Source organism: Podarcis erhardii (genome assembly GCF_964252035.2).
Source record: "Podarcis erhardii genome assembly, chromosome: 1".
In the NCBI taxonomy this organism is placed as follows: domain Eukaryota; kingdom Metazoa; phylum Chordata; class Lepidosauria; order Squamata; family Lacertidae; genus Podarcis; species Podarcis erhardii.
The window spans coordinates 22324538-22348776 of record NC_138497.1 but is presented as its reverse complement, the minus strand read 5'-3'; the positions used below and the strand labels follow the sequence as shown (position 1 = coordinate 22348776).

The following is a 24239-nucleotide window of genomic DNA, read 5'->3' as shown; positions in this document are numbered from 1 at the left end:
TAAAGCATGCTTATACCACTTCAACAGTCATGGTTCCCCCACCACCTGCACAAGAATCCTGGGAATTTTGGTTGATCATGGATGCTGGGTGTCATAGCTGTGTGAGGGGTCTGCACCACAGGTTGCCCCTCACCTGTGTCAAGGAAAAAACATTTGGCCTCCACAAACACAAATAGCCCAGTTGCTTGTGGGGCCTAGGCAATCTGAGCATATAACACCAATTTTATATCTGCTACACTGTTTCCCAGTGTGTTTCTGGGTTCAGTTTAATGTGCCTGTGATTACCTTTAGATCCCTAAATGGCTTTGCACCAGGTTATTTGAAAGACCCCCTGTACGAACCTGCCTAGACCCTAAGATCACAACAACAACAACAACAACAAACCAACCTTTGGTCACGTAAAGCATCCTCAATAAACACACGAGATGTAACCGGCTGTGTTCTTAGATAAATAAGGTATACTATTCATTGTATCAAATTTCAACAGAAGTAACTCATAAAGTTCAACAAACGAACAAAGCAGAAGACCCAGTGGATCAGATCATTCTCTAGTCAGTTCATGCATAAGGTAATGGTGTGTAATCTGTGTAATGGTGTTTATTCCACCTGTCTGTTCATAAAGTCCAAACAAGCCACATGAAAGGTTGTTACAGTTCCACAAAACCCTTTCACAGAGTCTAGACAAGGATTTCCGGAATATTGGCCTTGTTTCGCCATCCTGGGCTTCATCAGTAGTTAAAGCACTTTGAATAGTATACCTTATTTATCTAAGAACACAGCCGGTTACGTCTCGTGTGTTTATTGTAGACCCTAAGATCAGGCACAAAAGTCTTGACAGGTGGATATGATCTGTCAGGTTGGTGAACCTGAGTGATGGGGCCTATTTTGTGCTGGCTCTATCCTTACAAAATGCTTTCCTGCTGGAACTATGCCTGTCTCCCTCACTGACTGTTTTCTAAACAGGCCTTAGAAATTTGGATGTTTCACCTTGCTTTTAATTTTTGCTGGTTTATTTTACAGGGGATCATAACTGCTGCTGATATATGGGAGCTGTGGGTTTCTTTCTTTCTTTCTTTCTTTCTTTCTTTCTTTCTTTTTACAAAATTGTCTGTGAAACTTTGCGTGTGCCTTTTTTATAGCAGCCATCAAAAATGACACTGAGAGGAAATTCTGCTACCAGCAGCTTCCAGTGACACTGAAACTTATCTATACAATATTGCAGGTAAAGTTTAACTTCTTCTTTTTTTTTAAAAAAAAGTATTTATGGATTTGATTATATCATAAAGTGGTCTCTTGATAAGACACTCCCATTGAATAATGATTTTGCGACTGGTAAACTGTGGGGCACCATTTGTTTCATCATTTTGATAAACTCTTTAAGTGGAGGGGGGAAGTAAGATAAAGAGGTCCCCCAACCCACTGGAGAAGATTTTGGGTGCAGGAGGAGGAGTGGGAATGACAAAAATGAAATCTCATTATGTAAGTAGAAGTTTGTTCCACTTGTATGCTGATATCATTGTATTTCTCCCTGAAAGTGTGTGTGCTTTTCTTTTAATAATGTTTACTGGTTTTCAGTAGTCACAAGCACAGACAATCTCCCAGAAAGTATTAACATACAGGCAGCTTAAATTGCCCTGAGTCTCTATTGCTATTTATGTTAATATTAGTTCATGGTTCAATTGATGCAGTTCTGCTTTAGCTCAGAATAATAGTACCAAGTGCTCTGGTCTTAATACTTCTGCTTGGCGTTTCTGATTAATTGCATGGTATTTTGTCTGCTTGTTTCTAAATTTGGCAAAGGAAATGGCACGGTTTGAAGAGCCAGATATTCTATTTAACATGCTCAACTGCTTGAAGATTCTCTGCCTTCACGGAGAGTGTTTATACATTGCAAGGAAGGACTACCCACAGTTCCTAGCCTACGTTCAGGATCATATGCTGATTGCCAGGTATACTATTTTCGCCCAAGAAAAGAGCTGATACTTTATATGAAGCTAGTGCAAGCTTGTAGGCTAAAGCAGCAACCAGGTGTTTTGGACTGCAACTCCCATCAGCCCCAGCCAACATGGCCAGTGGTCAGGCATGATGGGTGCTATAGTTCAAAACATATGGAGGTCCCAATGTCACGGAAGAATGGGCTAAAGCCAATCAGTTATGGGTGACAGGTAACAAACTACTAAGTGTTTCTTTTAAATCTGCATTGGGGAGCCCTCATTGGGGAGCCTGTAGACCTCTGTTCATAGGACCATAGAATCGTAGGGTTGGAAGGGACCCAAGAGTCATCTAGTCCAACCCCCTGCAATTCAGGAATCTCGGCTAAAGCATCAATGACAGATGACCATCCAACCTCTGCTTAAAAACCTCCAAGGAAGGAGAGCCCACAACCTCCTGAGGTTCCACTGTTGGTGGACCCCAACTCGCATCATCTCCTGCCAGCATGGCTAATGCTCAAGGGTGGTAGGAGATGTAATCCAAGAACATCAGGAAGGCCTTCACCCCATCCCTGTTTCAAGTCCATTGTTAGATTTAAACTAGTGGTTTGTGGAGGGAAACCACTGAATTCATATGCAGGTGATCAAAGGTAGAAATTGTGGCCTTGTAGACAGCCCTGGCCATATAATTCTGAATACCAGTTGAGTTATTGAAGTCCGTAGGAGGTCCGACTGAGCTACCCTGTATATAGGAAACAGTGTCAGCACATCATTTGCTTATCACTCCTATTTTGAACCTGCCATTTGAGTGGCAGGGTAGTGGTACATCTGGGTGTGGTGGGAAGATAATTTCTTGAGGGAAAACAGTGCTGGAACTGGGTTCTCTGGCTCTCCAGGGAGGAGTAAGAAGTTCCTGGAGCAGCTGTTTCCATTGTGCTCTCAGCAAAGTAATGCAACCATTTTGTGAAGTTGGGAAGATAAACAGATTGCAAGCTGATTTGCTTGCGTCACCTCTCTCTCTCTCTCTCTCTCTTCCCCAGCTTATGGAGAGTTGTCAAATCGGAATTCTCCCAGCTTTCTTCGCTGGCGGTGCCCCTCCTTCTTCATGCTCTGTCTCTCCCACATGGAGCTGATATTTTCTGGACCATCATCAATAGCAACTTCAATAGCAAAGACTGGAAGATAAGGTTTGAAGCAGGTAAGCTTTAAACATTAAAAAAAGATGTAAGTGTGGAATCTGTGGCCCTCCAGAACCTTTGGACTACAACTCCCATAAGCCCCAGTTAGCATGCCCAATGGCCAGGGATGATGGGAGCTGTTGTTGTTTCTGTTTATACCATTTCTATTTTTGTGCTTCCTTGTTGGCCAGCAAACAACAGAGCAAGAAAGCAATACAACTAAAAATAATTGGGTTGTGCAGTGGTCAATGTGGCACCTGGGCCAAAAATGGTTAATCCCCCCCCCAATGTGAATAACAAATGCCAGCCATTTATTGCCAAGTCTTTTGCCATGAACTGAATGGGGGGAAAGGTGAGTTTTAAGCAAAGGAAATGAAACAAACCTACATATTTCCAGATATTTATTGCATTAGAAAATACAAAAAGCAGCTGGCTATGGTGTCTCTCCTTACTCTAAAGCCCACCTATTTTTCTGGTTGTAAATTGGTGCCAGAAACCCAGGAATACACCTTTCCAGTGCCCTATTGCTTGCTGAACCTCTCACACTTTCTGCTATGATGAAACGATGGAACATTTAGCTAGCCAAAGACCTACTTTGACCTGGGACTGACTGGCACAATGACTATATGTTAGTTACAACATCCAAAATTTTTCTGTCAAATCTTTCTACCCAAAGCTGAAAAGGGACCTGGAAGTGAACGGAAAATGTGGGTCTTCTTTCATGGGTGTTCTCTCACAAAACTTCCCACGGACATCTGGTTGGCCACTGTGAGAACAGGATAGTGGACTAGTTGGGCCGCTGACCTGAGCCAGCAAGGTATTTATGTTCTTAATGTCTGATTAATGTGTTCTTTTCTTTATCTTGGGACTTTGCTGTCTGCTGCAGTGGAGAAAGTAGCTGTGTTGTGTCGGTTCCTGGATATTCACTCTGTGACCAAAAACCACTTGCTGAAGTATTCCTTAGCACATGCCTTTTGCTGCTTCCTGACTGCTGTTGAGGATGTCAACCCAGCTGTGGCTACCAGAGCAGGCCTGTTGCTAGATACCATCAAGAGGCCAGCTCTGCAGGTAGGTTAACAGTGGCAAAGGAAACATGGTCAAACCCAGCAATATACCAAACGGAAGAGTCCGCGTTTTCCAAGCACAATTCAAAGTGTTGGTGCTGACCTTTAAAGTCCTAAACGGCCTCGGTCCAGTATATCTGAAGGAGCGTCTCCAACCCCATCGTTCTACCTGGACACTTTGGTCCAGCACCTTCTGGTGGCTCCCTCACTGCCAGAAGCCAAGTTACAGGGAACCAGGCAGAGGGCCTTCTCGGTAGTGGCACCCGCCCTGTGGAACACCCTCCCAACAGATGTCAAAGAGAACAACTACCAGACTTTTAGAAGACATCTGAAGGCAGCCCTGTTTAGGGAAGCTTTTAATGTTTGATGGATTACTGTATTTTAATATTTTGTTGGAAGCCGCCCAGAGTGGCTGGGGAAGCCCAGCCAGATGGGCAGGGTATAAATACATAATTATTATTATTATTATTATTATTATTATTATTATTATTATTATTATTATTATTATGCTATTTTCTGAGTTTGCTTTCTTGCTAGGGGCAAACATGTCAAAGATGCGGTTCGACCTGTTTGTGCAATCTCTCAATGTTCTTGATGAAATTGCGATATATTATTCCGTCCTATGGGGAGGAATATCATTTTTGTCACCTGCGATGAGCTGTGTCAAAGCAGCTTGGCTCCATGCCCATGCCACCTGCCTGGAATTAAGCCCCCATATACCAAAAGGGTGTGTGGAAGCATTATAAGCAGCAGAGAAAGTTGAGGAAAGGGAGGCAGGAGGGGGAGGAAGGGCCAGTGAGAGGACAATTGTACGGGAGTAAAAGGGGCGGCTAGAAATGATGCAGAAAGATTGTAAGGTTGGATAAATGGTTTGTAGGAAGTGGTGGGGGAGAAGCTGCCCCAGCTGATTTCCTATGATGAGTTGGGGCTGTTAGGTCCCACGGCAGAGACCAGGAGTAGGTCTAGGCCACGGGTTGCCCACACAATGCCTGCACCTCCATGTGCAGAGGTCCACAAGGTTGTGTGCCTCTGCCTCCCTCTCCACTTGAAATCAGGTTCAAAAGTAACCTTCAATTTAGAAGGAGCTGGGATAACTCAGTTGGTAGAGCAGGAGACTCTTAATCTCAGGGTTGTGGGTTTGAACCCCATGTTGGGCAAAATATTTCTGCACCACAGTGGGTTGGCGGTTCTCAACCTGTGGGTCCCCAGATGTTGTTGGACTACAACTCCCATCATCCCTGAGCTCTGGCCTTGCTAGCTAAGGGTGATGGAAGTTGTAGTTCAACAACATCTGGGGACCCACAAGTTGAAAAAGGCTGGATTAGATGATCCTCATGGTCCCTTTCAATTCTACAATCCTATGATCTAAGGCTTTTTTGAAGCCTAATTGTAGTGGCTGTGGAAGGTGTGTGTAAGCCCTAGTGACACCACAATTAATGTGTGTGTGTTTTACCTTTGCCTTTTCATTTCTCCTCTCTAGGGCCTTTGCCTTTGCCTTGATTTCCAGTTTGATACTGTCGTCAAGGACAGGCCCACCATCCTCAGCAAGCTTTTGCTTCTTCATTTCCTCAAGCAAGACATTCCGGCGTTGAGCTGGGAATTCTTTGTGAATAGGTTTGAAACCCTCTCTCTCGAGGCACAGCTTCACCTGGATTGCAACAAGGAATTCCCATTCCCAACGAGTAAGTGTCGCTTCCCGATGTGACTTTTTGGTGTGGGCAGGTGTTTATGTGGAGAGGATAATATTGTCACAGTTAAATGTTCCTCACCTTATAAGGCCTTCTTGTTACAAACATGGGGGTAGAAGGCCCCATGTTTGCAACAAGAAGGCCTTCTATATGTTCTGCTTCATTGGTGAGGGAACAGCTCCCAAGAACACCTGTTAAATTTGTTGATGACTCCAGAAGTACAGCTCTGCCTTTATGGGAACTACCTTATGGGAGTGAAATTCCCTGCCCCAAAAGTTCTTAAAAACCAGACAAACAGAGGGAGTGGCCTGGTTCATAAACCATGGTTTATCAGTCATGAAATCAGGACTCTGGTTTAAGAACTCCCTCTAAATTAACGTATGAAACCAGGATCTTGTGCATATAACCCTTTTATATATTTATAAACTTAGTTATGAAAGTATTTTTATACGGCTGTATCATAAAAGATTAGGGTGGAGTACAACATTGAAACATAAAACTCCACTTTAAAAAATACAGAGAATCTCCAAAATGGCTGGCTAATAAAAAAATTGAAAAGTTGCATTGGCCTGTGGGCATCAAAAGGTCTTCCATGAGATACCTGAAATGGTCAGTTGACTATTATATTTACATCACAAGCGGAAACATAATTGTTTAGATTTTGTGCAGACTGCCTCTGGTATGATGTTTTAATGTGTGATGTTCTGTTGTGTTTTTGTATATTTTGTTGGAAGCCACTCGAGTGGTGACTGGGGCAACCCAGTCAGATGGGTGGGGTATAAAATACTAATAGTAGTAGTAGTAGTAGTAGTAATAATAATAATAATAATAATAATAATAATAATAATAATAATAGAAAATTCTGGTTAGAAACCATGATAGCTTTGCTGAAAATGACTGATTTTTTGTGGGATGGGATGATAATATCTGAACTGGTTTTCTGTATCAGATAAAGTTTTGTTTGTGCAGATGTTGGGTGAGGCACATCTGAACTCCACATTTAGTATCCGTCGCTGCTCATCTGCTGAAGGAATGGGGCTGACAATCCAAAATCCTTCTTTTTCAATGAGATGCACATGGTGCTTTGAAGGTGTGGGGTTCCCTTGGAACAATTTGGTTTGGAACATGCAAAGAAATTAAACTTGACTTGTTTCATTCTATTCAAAAAGCGATTACGGCTGTCCGGACGAATGTTGCCAACTTAAGCGATACAGCGATGTGGAAAATCAAGAGAGCTCGGTTTGCCCGGAATCGACAGAAGAGCGTGCGCTCTTTGAGAGACAGTGTGAAGGGCCCAGTGGAATCCAAGAGGGCGCTTTCTCTCCCAGAAACCCTTACAAGCAAAATCCGTTGAGTATTGTCTCTGCTTCATTCTCCTTTCTTAATTCAACTCTGTTACCAAATTGCTTCTAAGTGGAGACTGGTTTTCATGCATGTCTGAATAGGTTTCTCTTTCAGATGGATGTAAACATTACTCCAATAGGTATAAGACAGTAATTTTGACAAAAAGGAATACGGATTAATTAATTCTTTTAACTCTTGTTATTAGAACACTCCATAGCATGTTCCTCAAAATATTCCTTCCAGTAGCACCTTAAAGACCAACTGAGTTAGTTCTAGGTATGAGCTTTCGTGTGCATGCACACTTCTTCAGATACACTGAAACAGAAGTCACCGGACCTTTCTATATAGTGAGAAGGTGGGGAGGGGTATTACTCAGAAGGGTGGTGGGAATGGGTGATTGGCAGATAGCTGCGATGAGCCTGTTGACGACTCTTAACGACTGCAATAGGTCTAACAGGAAAAAGCAAGGGGTGAGAAGGTGAAAAATGGCTTTGTCATGTATAATGAGATAAGAATCCAATGTCTTTATTCAAACCAGGTCTCTCCATAGTTTTAAGTTTGGTGATAAGTTGCAATTCAGCAGCTTCTCTTTCCAGTCTATTTCTGAAATTCCTTTGTAATAGAACAGCTACTTTGAGATCTTGTATAGAATGTCCTGGGAGATTGAAGTGTTCTCCTACTGGTTTTTCTGTCTTGTGGTTCCTGATGTCGGATTTATGTCCATTTATTCTTTGGCGTAAGGTCTGGCCTGTTTGTCCAATATAGAGAGCTGAAGGACACTGTTGGCATTTTATGGCATACTCAATGTTAGACGATGAGCAATTAAATAGTCCCGAGATGGTATGTGTGATGTTGTTGGGGCCAGTAATGGTGTTGTCCGGGTGTATGTGGCAGCAAAGTTGGCATCTGGGTTTATTGCAGGCTCTGGTGCCAGTGTCCGTGTTAAGTCTGGTTATAGTATTATTGTGGGTTAGGAGTTGTTTAAGATTGGGGGGCTGTCTGGAGGCAATGAAAGGTCTTCCTCCCAGAGCTTGAGAAAGAGAACTGTCATTGTCCAGGAGAGGTTGTAGATCTCTGATGATGCGTTGTACTGTTTTAACTTGGGAGCTGTATGTGATGACTAGAGGTGTTCTGTTATTTTCTTTTTTGGGTCTGTCTTGCAGCAAGTTCTCTCTGGGTATCAGTCTGGCTCTGTTGATCTGTTGTCTAACTTCATCTGCTGGGTATTTTAGTTCTAAAAAGGTTTGCTGTAGATCTCTTAGGTGAGAGTCTCTGTCTGTAGAATTGGAGCAGATGCGGCTGTAACGTAGTGCCTGGCTATATACAATGGACTGTTTGGTATGTTTGGGATGGTAGCTAGAGGCATGTAGATATGTTTGTCGGTCAGTTGGTTTACGGTATAAGGTGGTGTCTATGCGCCCATCCTGTATTTTTATAGTAGTGTCCAAAAAATGTATTTCTTGCATAGATTGATTCATTGTTAGGTTGATGGTGGGGTGAAAATCATTGAATTTCTGGTGGAAGGTGTCCAGGGTCTGTTGACCATGTGTCCAGATGATAAAAATATCATCAATGTATCGCAGGTACAAGAGAGGTTTGAGTGGGTAGGAGTTTAGGAAACGTTGTTCTAAATCCGCCATGAAGATGTTGGCATACTGTGGGGCCATGCGGGTGCCCATTGCTGTGCCGCTGATCTGAAGGAACAGGTCATCACCGAATTTGAAGTTGTTGTGGGTAAGGACAAATTGGCAGAGTTTGGTAGCAAAGTCCGCTGTGGTTTTATCTGAAATGGTATTCCTTATAGCTTGTAAACCATCGTTGTGTGGGATATTGGTATACAGAGATTCCACATCCATAGTAGCTAGTATAGTATTGTTGGGAAGATTATTTAAAGATTGTATTTTCCTCAGAAAATCTGTGGTGTCACGTACATAGCTGGGAGCACTGATGGCATATGGTTTCAGAACAGAGTCCATATAACCGGAGACACCCACTGTAATAGTGCCAATACCTGAAATGATGGGGCGTCCTGGATTTCCTGGTTTGTGTATTTTAGGTAGAAGATAGAAAGTTCCTGGTCGAGGTTCTGTTGGTGTGTTTGTGAGGATCTGTTCTTGGATGTGTGGGGGTAGCTCCTTAACAATCTTGTTCAGTTCTTTTTTGTATTCTTGTGTGGGGTCTGAGTCCAATTTTATGTAAAAGGCGGTATTGGAAAGTTGTCTGTGAGCCTCCTGAATGTAGTCAGTTTTGTTCATGATGACGACCGCTCCACCTTTGTCCGCTTCTTTAATTATAATGTCTGGGTTGTTTCTGAGATTATCTATGGCTCTCCTTTCGGCATGGTTTAGATTTTGTTGTAAGCGATGGTGTTTTCTGGTCACATCTGTTTGGATTCTGTGGCGGAAGCAGTCAATTGACTATTATAATTAAAGAAGCGGACAAAGGTGGAGCGGTCGTCATCATGAACAAAACTGACTACATTCAGGAGGCTCACAGACAACTTTCCAATACCGCCTTTTACATAAAATTGGACTCAGACCCCACACAAGAATACAAAAAAGAACTGAACAAGATTGTTAAGGAGCTACCCCCACACATCCAAGAACAGATCCTCACAAACACACCAACAGAACCTCGACCAGGAACTTTCTATCTTCTACCTAAAATACACAAACCAGGAAATCCAGGACGCCCCATCATTTCAGGTATTGGCACTATTACAGTGGGTGTCTCCGGTTATATGGACTCTGTTCTGAAACCATATGCCATCAGTGCTCCCAGCTATGTACGTGACACCACAGATTTTCTGAGGAAAATACAATCTTTAAATAATCTTCCCAACAATACTATACTAGCTACTATGGATGTGGAATCTCTGTATACCAATATCCCACACAACGATGGTTTACAAGCTATAAGGAATACCATTTCAGATAAAACCACAGCGGACTTTGCTACCAAACTCTGCCAATTTGTCCTTACCCACAACAACTTCAAATTCGGTGATGACCTGTTCCTTCAGATCAGCGGCACAGCAATGGGCACCCGCATGGCCCCACAGTATGCCAACATCTTCATGGCGGATTTAGAACAACGTTTCCTAAACTCCTACCCACTCAAACCTCTCTTGTACCTGCGATACATTGATGATATTTTTATCATCTGGACACATGGTCAACAGACCCTGGACACCTTCCACCAGAAATTCAATGATTTTCACCCCACCATCAACCTAACAATGAATCAATCTATGCAAGAAATACATTTTTTGGACACTACTATAAAAATACAGGATGGGCGCATAGACACCACCTTATACCGTAAACCAACTGACCGACAAACATATCTACATGCCTCTAGCTACCATCCCAAACATACCAAACAGTCCATTGTATATAGCCAGGCACTACGTTACAGCCGCATCTGCTCCAATTCTACAGACAGAGACTCTCACCTAAGAGATCTACAGCAAACCTTTTTAGAACTAAAATACCCAGCAGATGAAGTTAGACAACAGATCAACAGAGCCAGACTGATACCCAGAGAGAACTTGCTGCAAGACAGACCCAAAAAAGAAAATAACAGAACACCTCTAGTCATCACATACAGCTCCCAAGTTAAAACAGTACAACGCATCATCAGAGATCTACAACCTCTCCTGGACAATGACAGTTCTCTTTCTCAAGCTCTGGGAGGAAGACCTTTCATTGCCTCCAGACAGCCCCCCAATCTTAAACAACTCCTAACCCACAATAATACTATAACCAGACTTAACACGGACACTGGCACCAGAGCCTGCAATAAACCCAGATGCCAACTTTGCTGCCACATACACCCGGACAACACCATTACTGGCCCCAACAACATCACACATACCATCTCGGGACTATTTAATTGCTCATCGTCTAACATTGAGTATGCCATAAAATGCCAACAGTGTCCTTCAGCTCTCTATATTGGACAAACAGGCCAGACCTTACGCCAAAGAATAAATGGACATAAATCCGACATCAGGAACCACAAGACAGAAAAACCAGTAGGAGAACACTTCAATCTCCCAGGACATTCTATACAAGATCTCAAAGTAGCTGTTCTATTACAAAGGAATTTCAGAAATAGACTGGAAAGAGAAGCTGCTGAATTGCAACTTATCACCAAACTTAAAACTATGGAGAGACCTGGTTTGAATAAAGACATTGGATTCTTATCTCATTATACATGACAAAGCCATTTTTCACCTTCTCACCCCTTGCTTTTTCCTGTTAGACCTATTGCAGTCGTTAAGAGTCGTCAACAGGCTCATCGCAGCTATCTGCCAATCACCCATTCCCACCACCCTTCTGAGTAATACCCCTCCCCACCTTCTCACTATATAGAAAGGTCCGGTGACTTCTGTTTCAGTGTATCTGAAGAAGTGTGCATGCACACGAAAGCTCATACCTAGAACTAACTCAGTTGGTCTTTAAGGTGCTACTGGAAGGAATATTTTTATTTTGTTTTGACCATGGCAGACCAACACGGCAGACTTCTGTTTCAGTGTATCTGAAGAAGTGTGCATGCACACGAAAGCTCATACCTAGAACTAACTCAGTTGGTCTTTAAGGTGCTACTGGAAGGAATTTTTTTATTTTGTTTTGACCATGGCAGACCAACACGGCTACCTATCTGTAACCTCAAAATATTGTTAATAATATATGGGACATCATATGAAATATATTCTGCTACATTGCTTCCCAAACTCCCCTTCCCACACAGACCACTTGAAAGTTGCTGAGGTACTTAACAGACCACTTACTGATGTTCCTGCCTATTTGTGGCTATTGTAAGGTGCTATGATTTTTTTCTTGTGTTTTTCTTGTTCTGTTTCATTTCTTATATAGTATGTTTTACTGTATTGCAGTTTGAACGCAATAGATATCAAATTGTAATGCAATGTAAAAATTAAATAAGTAGTAAAAAAAAACCCAGTTAAAGATCAATATGAGTACAGTGGTATCTCAGGTTACATACACTTCAGGTTACAGACTCTGCTAACCCAGAAATAGTACCTCGGGTTAAGAAATTTGCTTCAGGATGAGAAAAGAAATTGGGCTCTGGTGGCGCGGCAGCAGCAGGAGGCCCCATTAGATAAAGTGCTTCAGGTTAAGAACAGTTTCAGGTTAAGAACGGACCTCCGGAATGAATTATGTACATAACCAGAGGTACCACTGTATTTAATATGATGGATGCCGTCATCTCTCGTCTTCAACCACAAATCCACAGACGCTTTGTGGACCACCTGAATAAAGCTTGGACCACATTTGGAGAACTCATGATGTCCTAGATACTTCTGTTTAATACTATTGTTCAAGGTTTTCCCCCCTTTGTTTTTCGTTCTGTATCAAAATCACTAGACATGGCAAAGAAGCACTTGATCAAAGCACATACATCATAGAATTGAAGAGTTGGAAAGGGACCATGAGGGCAATCTAGTCCAGTTCCCTGCAATGCAGGAATCTTTTGCCCAACATGGGATTCGAACCCATGAGAGTCTCATACTCTACTGACTGAGCTGGAACTCTTTAGGTTTTTTCAGTAATAGTTACAACATGTGCCCTGTCACTGAGTTATGGGTGTGGCTGCAGAGAGACTGTCTTTCGTCTAATATTAACAGGCCTATATTTTTATTTTTATTTAGCTAATAGGCTGATGAGGCATGAGCAATCTGCTCCAGCACTTGGTGGGACACCAGAACAAACTCAAGGTACATGCTGTGTTTGTGTACAGTACATGATTGGTTCCAAGACAAGAGAGGAACATTTATGCAAATATTCAGATATTTTGAGTGTGAGAAGGAGGTGTGGTTCAGTCCAGTCCTCACAATGATCATGTTTAGCATCTAGACAGTGATTTAGAAGAATAGACCCATAGGATTGTAGAGTTGGAAGGGACCCCATGGGTCTTCTAGTCCAACCCTCTGCAATAAAGTATTGTTCACTGGTAAATATATGGAAAGGATTGTGTCCTTTTTAAAAATGTGGTGTTAGAAATAAGAAATCAAATTCCACCCACCCCAGTGCCTACTTTGTTCTCCTTGTTGCAGTTTGGTAAATATAGTGCAGAGGAATGCAGTAATTAAATAGTACAGTAAGGCAGGTGGTTGGAAGAAGAAAGAGACTTAAGGTTTGTTATTCCTGGGAGACAAAGCCATTCTGAGTATAGCCTTTGCAATATGGAGGCACGAGAGCACACTAGCTCATACGTGGACTAAAAAAAAGCAGGAAGGAAGCATGAGCCTCAGTTTGCCCAGTATACCTGAAGGAGCGTCTCCACCCCCATTGTTCAGCCCGGACATTGAGGTCTAGCTCCGAGGGCCTTCTGGTGGTTCCCTCACTGCAAGAAGTGAGGTTACAGGGAACCAGGCAGAGGGCCTTCTCGGTAGTGGCGCCAGCCCTGTGGGACGCCTCCCCATCAGATGTCAAGGAAGTACATAACTACAGTACCTTGGTTCTCGAATGCCCCAGAACTTGTACGTTTTGGCTCCCGAACAATCAAAAACTAGACGTGAGTGTTCCGGATTTCAAATGTTTTTGGGAAGCTGAACATCCGGCACAGCTTCTGTGGCTTCCAATTGGCTGCTCCTGCAGCCAATCAGAAGCCACATCTTGGTTTTCGAACAGTTCTGGAAGTCCAACGGACTCCCGTAATGCATTCCGTTCAAGAACCAAGGTATGACTGTATCTGACTTTTAGAAAACATCTGAAGGCAACCCTGTATTGGGAAATTTTTAATGTGAAATGTTTTGCAATTTTTATGTGCTGTAAGCCGCCCACAGTGGCTGGGGAAACCCGGCCAGATGAGTGGGGTATAAATTATTTATTTATTTATTTATTCTGTCTATCACTCCCCATTGGTTATGGTAACTTATTGCAAGCATCATTGCTTTACTCCCAAACCTCCATGCCTATAAACATCTCAGGAACATGCCAAGACTCCTTCAGGAGGGACGTTTAGTTTACATCTCCCTTGTCCTATCAGCCATCTATGCATTGCAATGTTTTCTTTTTCTGTGCTAATAGGGCAGCCTTCTCCAGAGAATGACAACACCATAAAGGACCTCCTCCCAGAGGACGCTGGCATTGACCATCAGACTGTCCACCAGCTCATCACAGTGTTGATGAAGTTCATGGCCAAAGACGAGAGCAGTGCAGAGTCGGACATCAGCAGCGCTAAAGCCTTCAACACGGTCAAGCGCCACCTGTATGTCTTAATGGGCTATGATCAGCAGGAAGGATGCTTCATGATCGCTCCTCAAAAAATGCGCATTTCAACATGCTTCAATGCTTTTATTGCGGGGATTGCTCAAGTAAGTCAGCTTTATATTCCACGTCCAATTCCCTGCATTTTTATTATTATTTTGGTGCAAGCCACTGGATTACCTGTTCATGACTTCAGGGCCAGCTCCAGGTTTCTGTGGCCCCTGGGTAACACAGAATCAGTCAGCCCCTTCCTCCTCTGATCAGGCAAGTAATAAAGGCTGTTGAAAAAAGATGGTACTGGTGTTTTGGAGGGATGTTATAACCACATCAAATGAAGCCTACTTCATATCTCAGCTCCCAAGCTACCAAGACAATGCTCTGAACCTTGCCTGGAAAATTTGTTAAACCTGGAAGACTGTTCCATGGAAAACCATGGAAATTTTGGCACTGATTTTCCTATGCCCTGTTGCCAGTAACCTGTTTGCGATAATACAACAACCAGTTTGCAAGCAAACCCCCTGTCTGGAAGCACCGTAGGTCTTATAAAGGATGACGGTGTTCATTCCACAAAGCAGAATATGCAAGAGAGAGACAAGAATGTGGTTGGAGACAGGGTGGAGTTCAATGTAGTGTTCAGGAGATGGTTCCATCAGTGCAGGAGTTTCTGCCTACCAGATGGAACAAGCTCCCTTCTCCTCCTCTTGCATGTAGTCCTGGAGCAGATCTGGGGGAGCAGGGAGATGGGGGGGGGAGCCCCATTGCACTTGTGAGTGTTCTTGCACTGGTTTCCACTAGCAGAATGAATCCTGCCTTCTATCAGCCTCTTGAATCATCAGTTCAACTTTTCAGTTCCTTCATCAGAGAAACCTGGTTTCTGAAAGATGTTCTTTTCATTCATTTGGATATTGCTGTTGTTTTCAAAGGGGACGGAGATGCCTTATAAACCTGGATATCATTTGGATGCTGGTCCACCAGAGGGTGGTGTTGGACAGGTTTTTGTGAAAGAGACTGCAGCTGTGACCTGCCTGGATATCTCTTGTCAAGGCTGGGCAGTATTAAGTCCGAGCAGGGATGGAATGTTAACCATTAAGCAAAGGAGCATCACCAAGCAAGTGGGCTAGAGCAGGGGTCGGCAACCTAAGGCCCATGGGCCAGTAGCAGCCCACGAGACTTGTCTAACTGGCCCATGGCAACCCCTGCCGCCGCCGCTCTTACCGGCGTGGCGTGGGGACCGACTTCCAGGTTGATGACACCTTTGCACACGGGTGCTCCTCTGACCCTGATGTGCACCGGAAATAGCGTGTGCGCATGCGTGCAGGATGGAGAAGCACCCATGCACATATGCTATTTCCAGCGCACTTCCGGATCAGAGGAGCACTGGTAATCGCGTGTGCGCATGTGCACGGGCGCTTCTCTGACCCGGAAGAGCGTGCATGCACACACATTCCAGCCCATCCTCCGACGGACGGAGCGTCAACCTGCCCATCCTTCGATAAGGTTGCCGACCTCTGGGCTAGAGCATAATGTGGGCAAAAGTGTCCCAGTATAGATAACATGCCCATGCTGCTCCCTGCGTTGGTTTTCTATAAAATGCCTTATGGTTGAGATGGTGATTGCTGTTAGTAAGAGGGCCTAAGAAGAGTCCTGATGTCAGCACCCCATGTGCCACACAATGGCCAGTCAGGTGCCTGTGGTAAATCCACAAGCAGGACGTGAAAGCAACATTCCTCTCCCACTGCCGTTCCCCAGAACCAAGTATTCAGAGGCAAGCTGCTGCTAATCCCAGAGGTAGCCGAAAGCCATCATAAGAAGAGCCTGCTGGACCAGGCCAATGGACCACCACCTAGTTCAGCATCCTGTTCTCACCATGGGCACCCTGATGCCTGCGGGAAATCCTCAAGCATGGGTGCAGAAACACTCTGCTTGCCTGCGATACCCAGAAACTGATATTCAAAGGCATAACACCTCTGGAAGCAGAGGAAGAAGATAGCTAGCTTGGCTAGTAGTCATTGATAGTCCTCTCCTCCACAAACTTGCCTAAACCTCTTTTAATGCCATCCAAGCTGGTGGCCATCACAGCCTCGTCTGGGAGCGAGTTCCATAGTTTAACGATGCATTGCATGAAGAAATCATTTCTTTTATCTGTTCTGATTCTTCCAGCATTCGGCTTCACTGCATGTGCATGAGTTCTGGTGTTGTGAGAGAAAGGAGAAAATATTTTTTTTGTGTGTTCCCCTTTCACCATGTTCCTCCTTAGAGCTCTTGTTTCATTCTTCCTTCCACTTGCTTCTTTTCCCTTCCCTGTGACTCCAGAGTATATATGGAGCAGGAACTTTCCCTGTACTTTAATTCTGTAAAAGTGCCACGTGTGTATTGATGGTCTTTTACAGTTAACGGCTGCACTTGGAATAGCTCTCCTGCCAGGCACATGCACTATGTGTGCATTTGGGGACCCATCACTACACATTTGCAGGCACATAGATTCAGTCCGTGAAAGGACACTTGCCAATCATAGCGAGCGCTGATTCATATTTTGTCCTGGCAAGCTAAGCAACGAGCTTTGAGGGGGGAAATTGCCTGCAGCAAACTATGAAGTGACAAGTATCAAAGTGACAGTGTCACGGAAGATGACTACCCATTCTGACACCATGCAAGAGGCTAAGAAAAACGGCAGCTTGTCTCTCTGGACATTTTCCAGGTGATCATGAGAACGCAGCTTTGAATTTCCATTAACACTCAGCCCCGCCAATTAAAATTGGCTCCTCCTGATCAATAAACACACAACCCATTTTCAGGAGTTCGGCCTACACTCGAGTAGGCCTCTGGCAGAGACATATGCCTGACTGGCATGTTCTCTCCCTCCTGGTTGATCGTTTGGCAGCTTCAAAAGCTTTTTTCAGCCCAAACATCACAGCGACCAATGCCAACCGATACTGGCACACTTATGGATCCGCAGAGTTTGCGCAGTTCGCATGATAGACCCAGCAACTCAGCATTTTGGCTAATCTACTTTATTTACATATAAACATACACGGAGCACTGCAACATGGCTCCCTCTATCTCTAGCATCAGACAGCAAAGAGAAAAAGAACAAAGGACAATAGTTCCACTTCATGGAACACAGTAACACAAACATCCTGTTTCCGTCACTTCCCACTCTGTGGAGTCAAAACATATACCATCATGTGATAGGCAACAATCCCATGACTGCAATCATGGAGCAGGAATTCTAACATCCATTCCTAATTAGAATTGCTTTCCATGGGCCTGTCTTTCTAGTTAGTGTGCACAGGGTTGCTGAAAGCTGGGCAAGAATGGGGCGAATCAAATATTGTTGGACTATAATTCTCATCATCCATTGCCATTGACTATGTTACCTGGGGCTCATAGGAGCTGGAGTCTAATGGCATCTGGTGGGCCACAAGATTCCCATACCTAGCCTAAAGCTTTTGTTGGCTGCTCTACTATGAGGTGGGCAGGGAACCTTTTTTCAGCCTGTGGCAGATGAAGCCAGAGGCAAAAGTGGGCAGAGTGGTGACTGCAAATCTTCCTTTTATGCAGGAGGCTGCTTTCTACACACACTCACAAGCAAGAATCATGAGCAGAGTTCAAGGACCCATTCTAGCTAAGTCAAGGAGGGTGTGAAGCAAGGCTGGTGAGGGGTGAGACCTGGGGCAGGGGCATAGCATGGGTTAGGGGGTTGCCGGGGTGATTGTCCTGGGTGCCAGCCCTGCAGCACTTTGTAAGGCTGGGATTTGATCAGTTCCCAGCCTCGCAAAGCAGCTTGGGGAAGGTGGCATGAGAAAGATGCCTTGGATCCCAGGTTTGCTCTCGAGGGACTGAGATCAAAGGGTGCAAGGCGTCCTTCTCACACCACCCTCCCCAAGCCGCTTCGCAAGGCTGGTATCTGATGAGATGCCAGCCTCGCAAAGTGCTGCAGGGCCCTGTGCCAATTTTGCGAGGCTGGGCTTGTTCCAGCCTCTCAAAGCAGCTCGGAGCTGGTGTTGTGTTGGCTGTGTGGGCTGTGCTGGCACATGGTGGGCTTCATTCGCCTTCCGTGCCCCACTCCCTGCTAGCATGTGTGCCCCAGGCACCATAAATACACGCTCCGCCACTGGCGTGGGGAGAAGGGGCGTGGCCTGGGAAGAGGCCAAAGAGTGAGGAAGAGAGGCCCGGATAGGGTTGCATTTGGACCCTGGTTCTGAGGCCTGCTGATCTACCAATTTAAAGCTTGCAATCATTTTCTTGAATCATTGCCAGTGTTTTTCTTCTTCTTCCTGATGCCTTTGTTGCTATTATTTTCTAAAAAATGTGATTTTAGTAAATGCTCTAAATTCTAAATTGTGTGTTCATTTCTAGGTGATGGACTATAATATTAACCTGGGGAAACACCTCCTCCCTTTAGTGGCTCAGGTGCTGAAGTACTGCTCATGCCCTCAGCTCAGGCATTACTTCCAGCAGCCGCCCCGCTGCTCCCTCTGGTCCCTAAAGCCCCACATTCGGCAGATGTGGCTAAAGGCGCTGCTTGTCATCCTGTATAAGGTAAATGCTTCTGTGTTGCTTGCCTGAGTCTTTCCTACAGCAACCGGCATGGATCCTGGGTAAGTATAGTGGTAAAAGACAAAGGCGCAATCGAGAGCATGGCTGATACCCGCAGCCCTGTCCTGTGTGGTTTATTTAGTTTGGAACTGTTTTCCGTGGGGCTCTCAAATGACGAAAGAAGCATCACTAGTGAACAGCCTCCTAAATGTTTTGAGGCAGTGTAGAAATATTTAAAATAAGAAGTAAGTAAACATCATTGCAGGTGCTTTTGTGAGATGACAGACAGGGTTATATGCATAGAAAACCCTCCACTACATTTAAAGCATTCTTATTTGTTTCCTATCCCCATAGTTCAACAGTGTCTAATACTATATTCCCTTAATATTCAACTGCATTGATGAAAATTGAGCAACATGCACTGATTTCTATCCACTTGTACAACTGAAATCTGCTTGTGCAACAGGACTTCTGGTGTTTCTTTCCCCCTGCTCTCCAGCCCCCTACATGCCCCCCAAATCACCAACGCCCCTTGGAAGCTGCAGGGGGAGGAGAGGAAGGAGAAGCCCCATTGCATGAATGGACACTTGCTTCTGCTATGTTGGATCTTATCAATTAAACGTCACAAGAACCATAAGGCTTTGCTCATGGAAATATTGTTGCTCTGCAGGCTGTGGAGTGAGAGTGTAGAAGCCTGTGGATGAAAATGGTGCACAAAATAATAGCAATACATGACTAGCTTGGTGGTGTTACAAAAATCACTGGCAGTCAAGGGGAACTGTAAACCAGATTGGAGGTGAGCCGTATACTTGATAAAATAACTAAAGCGAACTAGACTTTGGGTGAGTCACGTCATTTAATAAGGGCAATTTTATATTGCCAAATAAAGCTAATTTAATTGCTTGTATTTATATTTTTTTACAAGATAACTAATGTTTTGGGAAGAGGATCATTTTCAGCTGCTAGCCATGATAGATTCCCCCTCTCTAAGTTGGTTTTGATAAAGCTATGAAGTGAGATATATTCTGCAGATCTCATCAACAGCTCTGAAATGCATTCTTACATTCCACTTCACAAGGAAATTTGTATTTCTAGTCTGTTCAGTGGCTGGTTTTTGGCTACAATATGAGAGTATTCCACACATTATTTTGTGTGCTGTTGTTGTAATACATTGCACTGGCCCTTCTGTTAACTATATCACACACCTCCTTTAATGTTTATAGGTTCCCGTTGACTTTATCTATCATTTTTGTCCTTGGTTTTCTTCTGTTTCAAAACCTTCTCCTTTGTACTTGCATAATGTGTTGTTTAGGTCAGTGGTGTTTTCAATACAAAAAACCAACCTTTTCCATTTTTCTTGTTGTTGGACAGTATCCTTACAGAGACTGTGACATCAGCAAAATCATGTTGCATCTCATTCATATAACTGTCAACACTCTAAATGCACAGTACCACAGCTGCAAGCCTCACGCCTCAGCAGGCCCTATGTACAGCGACAACAGCAACATAAGCCGCTACAGTGAGAAGGAAAAAGGTATTATATAATATTAAAATGTGAATGTGAAGCTGAGGAAGCTCTGGGTGGCATGGATTAAGGAAGGATGTTTTCTGGCATGCTTAGCCTAGACTGAGAGGCCAGCTGTCCATGGATCGAGTTGGGTCAGCTGAAGGAGGATTTCCTGGCCCTCAAATGCCATACCAAATTTTAACCATGTGGCTCATGGTTTCAGTTGTAAGGAAACACGCTTTTTTCCCCAGCTGGAACTCAGTTCCAGCACCTCTCAGGTAGGCGCCATTGCCATTTGTAAGAGAACAAGAGAGGTGTTCCTGGTGCGTTCCGGCACCTTTCCCTAGAAAAATAGCACTGCTCTTATTTAATACAAATTTTCTGCTGCCCTTCAGGTGTCATACAATAAAAGCATCAGAAAGCCCCTTTCTCACATTCAGCTGAACAGGGTGAAGGAGTGACTACCTGTGTCCATTATAATGTCTATGGAGAGCTCCCTTGTGTGAAAATCTTACTCTTAAAGTAAAGCGCTCACGATCATGTGAAGAGAGCCTTCTGTAAATATTCTTTATATATGCAGGAGTTCCTTATGGACTTATAACGAACATCTCGTTTCACTTTCTGCATGTCCACAAGCGCTTCTGAAAGAGGGTAAAGAATCATAGAAATATCATTGGTTCTCTATCTCATGTTGTTCAGAAATGTTATGCATTAGTGCTTTCTTTTTAAATGCTATTTTTATACTTTTGGTTAAAAGTTGCTAGTAAGAAAGAGAAACGGAGCTTGTGAACCAAGGAAGCAACATTAAGCTTAGGCAACCCTTGTCTTTTATTCAAAACAACAACAACAACAATGATCTAATTCCTTTCTTATGTGGACTTGAAAGCATTGTGTACAAGAAATTAGAAAAACACAGTTGTGGGGTTTTCAATCTAATTTACAGGAGGAATGCTTAAGGAGGATTAGAATTTCAAGCAAGATAAATTACATATGTTACATTTCAAAGTATGAAACATTTCAAAGTATTTCAAAGTATGAAACTGAATTAAGCTACTGGTTTACGACTTAGGTGGGTTTCAACTAAGTTTTCCTATGAAATCAAGAAACCTAACTTAGGCTGCATTCCTGAGGCAATTTATTATGTTTTTATTACTTTTATCTAACTGTTCCACATTGAGCTTTCACACAATGTAAAAGATACTTCTGGAACTATAGTGGAACACAGTGCAAACTGAGTGCTCATTTCTGTGTTGTTTGCTTCCAGAAAATCTGTTTGCAAGCAATATGGAACTGAGTGCTAACTTGTGCTGTATTCCACTATAGCTCTACCATATTCTGCTATAGTTCTGGAAGTGGCTCTTACATTGTGTGAAAGTTCAAATATAATGTGGAAATTAACAGTTTGGGATATATCGTGAAAATGGAATAAACTGCCATGTGAATGCAGCCTTTAGGCATGTTCATTAATTTAAGTGGATTTACTCTGAGTAAAACTTGGCTGAATGCCACTCTTTATTTTACAAGCTGCAATGTGACATTTAATGCAGCAATTAATTTACATTATTTCCTGAAGAGATTCGGAAAGTCGAAACTTCTTTTTTTAAAAAAAGGGGGGAAAGAACCAGAATTAAGCTTGATACCTCAAGCAGATCTGGTGTCACTTTTAATAAAATCTGCAGGAGACTTGCCTCAGAGGCTCTCCTAGGAGGACAAAGTGGAAAAGAGTAAAAATAGATGTTGGCTTGCAGCAGTACCTTTTCTTACATGGTCTGCATGCTTGCTTCCTTAATCTTGTCTTTAAGGAAGGAAAAATAAAAGAACATCTGTCACTAACTGAATTCACACATTCAGGACACGCCATGGACCCTTTCTAGGCTAGGTGCTATCTGAATTTAATGGAACCTTGGTCAACAGGTTTTTTAAAAACAACAACAACAACAACAACATGATTTTGGAGTGAGGAATGTGTTGCTCTCCAGATGTTGTTAGTTCTCATCATCCCCAGTCAGCACGGACAATGGTCAGGGAAGATGGGAGTAAGATCACCAACATCTGGAGGGCCATAAGTTATTCTTTTCTGCTGTGGACCTTTAGTAGTTTGGAGCGGGGTGGGGGAAGCTGACTGCAACAGATAGTGGCATCTGAACTGAGTGAAACACCCACCAGTTCTTCTGTTCTAGCTTCAGAGGGCAGTGGTGCTTGCTTGCATCTTTCCCATTTGAGTTTGCTGGAACAGGGGTTAGATGAAGCTCCTTTTTACTGTGTTAGAACATCCATCCATTTAGTCTAGTGCTGTCTACTCTGACTGGCAGCTGCTTGGGTCATTCTGCACTGTACCATGGCTAGAAACTGTGACACTGTCCAGAATGCAAGTGGCTACCCAGCTTGCTTGGACAGTGGTACAAAAACTGAAATATTTGTTAGTTTCAGGTGTTGGTATCCAAGAAGGCCTTTATATCAAAGGGAAGTGGTAGTCCTCTTAGTACCAGGACTATGACCTTGAAATGGAATTTCAGAGTTTTTCTCAAACTTCCACCAAAGGATAGGCCAGTTCCTATAAAGAAAACCAAAACTTGTTGTTTCAGGATGTTATACAACAGAGAGTTGGCATTTCTGACTATGCTAACTCCAACAGCTTTCTTAATGACCACTAGGGATCTCTCCTTCCCAAACTGCTCTAGGAAGCAGATGGCCCTCCCATCATATATTAATTCTCAACTCACCAACTCACCGTAGTGTTGGCATACTTGCTGCGTGCTCAGTGAAATACTCTTGTGATCGAACTTACGTTGTCTGCCATTATTTGACCTTTATTTTCAAAACAATTAAACTGAAATAGAAGATCGTGCATGCTTTTGCTGAGAAGTTTTGATCACCAAACTGTTTCACGTGCGATATGTTGTCTTTCGCCGTGGAATCAATGCTTGTATTTCTCTCTCCAGCGGAGGAAGACAGCGTCTTTGATGAGTCTGACATTCATGATACACCCACTGGAAACGGCAATAAAGAGTCTCAAACTTTCTTTGCGAGGCTGAAAAGAATTGGGGGCAGCAAAATGGTGAAATACCAGCCAGTCGAGATGAATGCTCAGAGAAGTATGTCATAAAAAAAGAGAGCGACTAATTTTAAATGTAACCGAACATCTTTTATGCTATATGTTTTTCTTTTTTATACCTTTTAAAAACGGTGTTAACCAAACTGACATGTGTACCAGACACAGCATCGTATGCAACATGATGAGCACAAAGAAGGATTGTGGAGCTCTAAAAATAGTTCACGAGGACTCCAAGGAAGCATGGGGAAATGTGTGCCATCGAATCATAGAGTGGTTTTGTAGTTTGATGCAGAAAAGCAAGAGATTGAGATAGGAAATCCCCAACAGGTAGCTCTCCAATCTCTGCTTGAAGATCGCCAATGATGATGAGCTAGTCTAGGGAATGTTGGGCCAGTCTTGAGCCATCACTGTGTTATCACAGAGTCATAGAATTGTAGAGTTGGGAGGGACCCCATGGGTCATCTAGTCCAACCCACTGCAATGCAGGAATCTCAGCTACAGCATCCATAAGAGATGACCATCCAAGCTCTGCTTAAAAACCTCCAAGGAAGGAAAGTCCACAACCTCCCAAGGGAGACTGTTCCACTGTCAAACAGCTCTTACTGCCAGAAAGTTTTTGTTGTGTCTTGTGTGGAACTAATTTTGCATGCCTCTAAATTTATTTTGAAATAAACAATAGGATTTGCATCTAAAAT

General features: G+C 43.4%; 1 protein-coding gene across 7 annotated transcripts in view; it reads left to right on the top strand.

The window, feature by feature from the left end:
* UNC79 (unc-79 homolog, NALCN channel complex subunit) overlaps positions 1 to 24239 on the top strand; it is a 131500-nt gene that overhangs the window by 58235 nt on the left and 49026 nt on the right. For 6 of the 7 annotated variants that reach the window (XM_081857342.1, XM_081857343.1, XM_081857341.1 and 3 more), the window contains 11 exons: positions 1140 to 1222; positions 1801 to 1949; positions 2972 to 3129; positions 3996 to 4177; positions 5654 to 5855; positions 7031 to 7210; positions 12883 to 12948; positions 14264 to 14550; positions 18803 to 18985; positions 20354 to 20516; positions 23432 to 23584. In XM_081857342.1, the coding sequence (XP_081713468.1) occupies positions 1140 to 1222; positions 1801 to 1949; positions 2972 to 3129; positions 3996 to 4177; positions 5654 to 5855; positions 7031 to 7210; positions 12883 to 12948; positions 14264 to 14550; positions 18803 to 18985; positions 20354 to 20516; positions 23432 to 23584 (1806 nt within the window). The remainder of the gene's footprint in view (positions 1 to 1139; positions 1223 to 1800; positions 1950 to 2971; positions 3130 to 3995; positions 4178 to 5653; positions 5856 to 7030; positions 7211 to 12882; positions 12949 to 14263; positions 14551 to 18802; positions 18986 to 20353; positions 20517 to 23431; positions 23585 to 24239) is intronic. The other variant, XM_081857340.1, reaches the window with a different exon arrangement.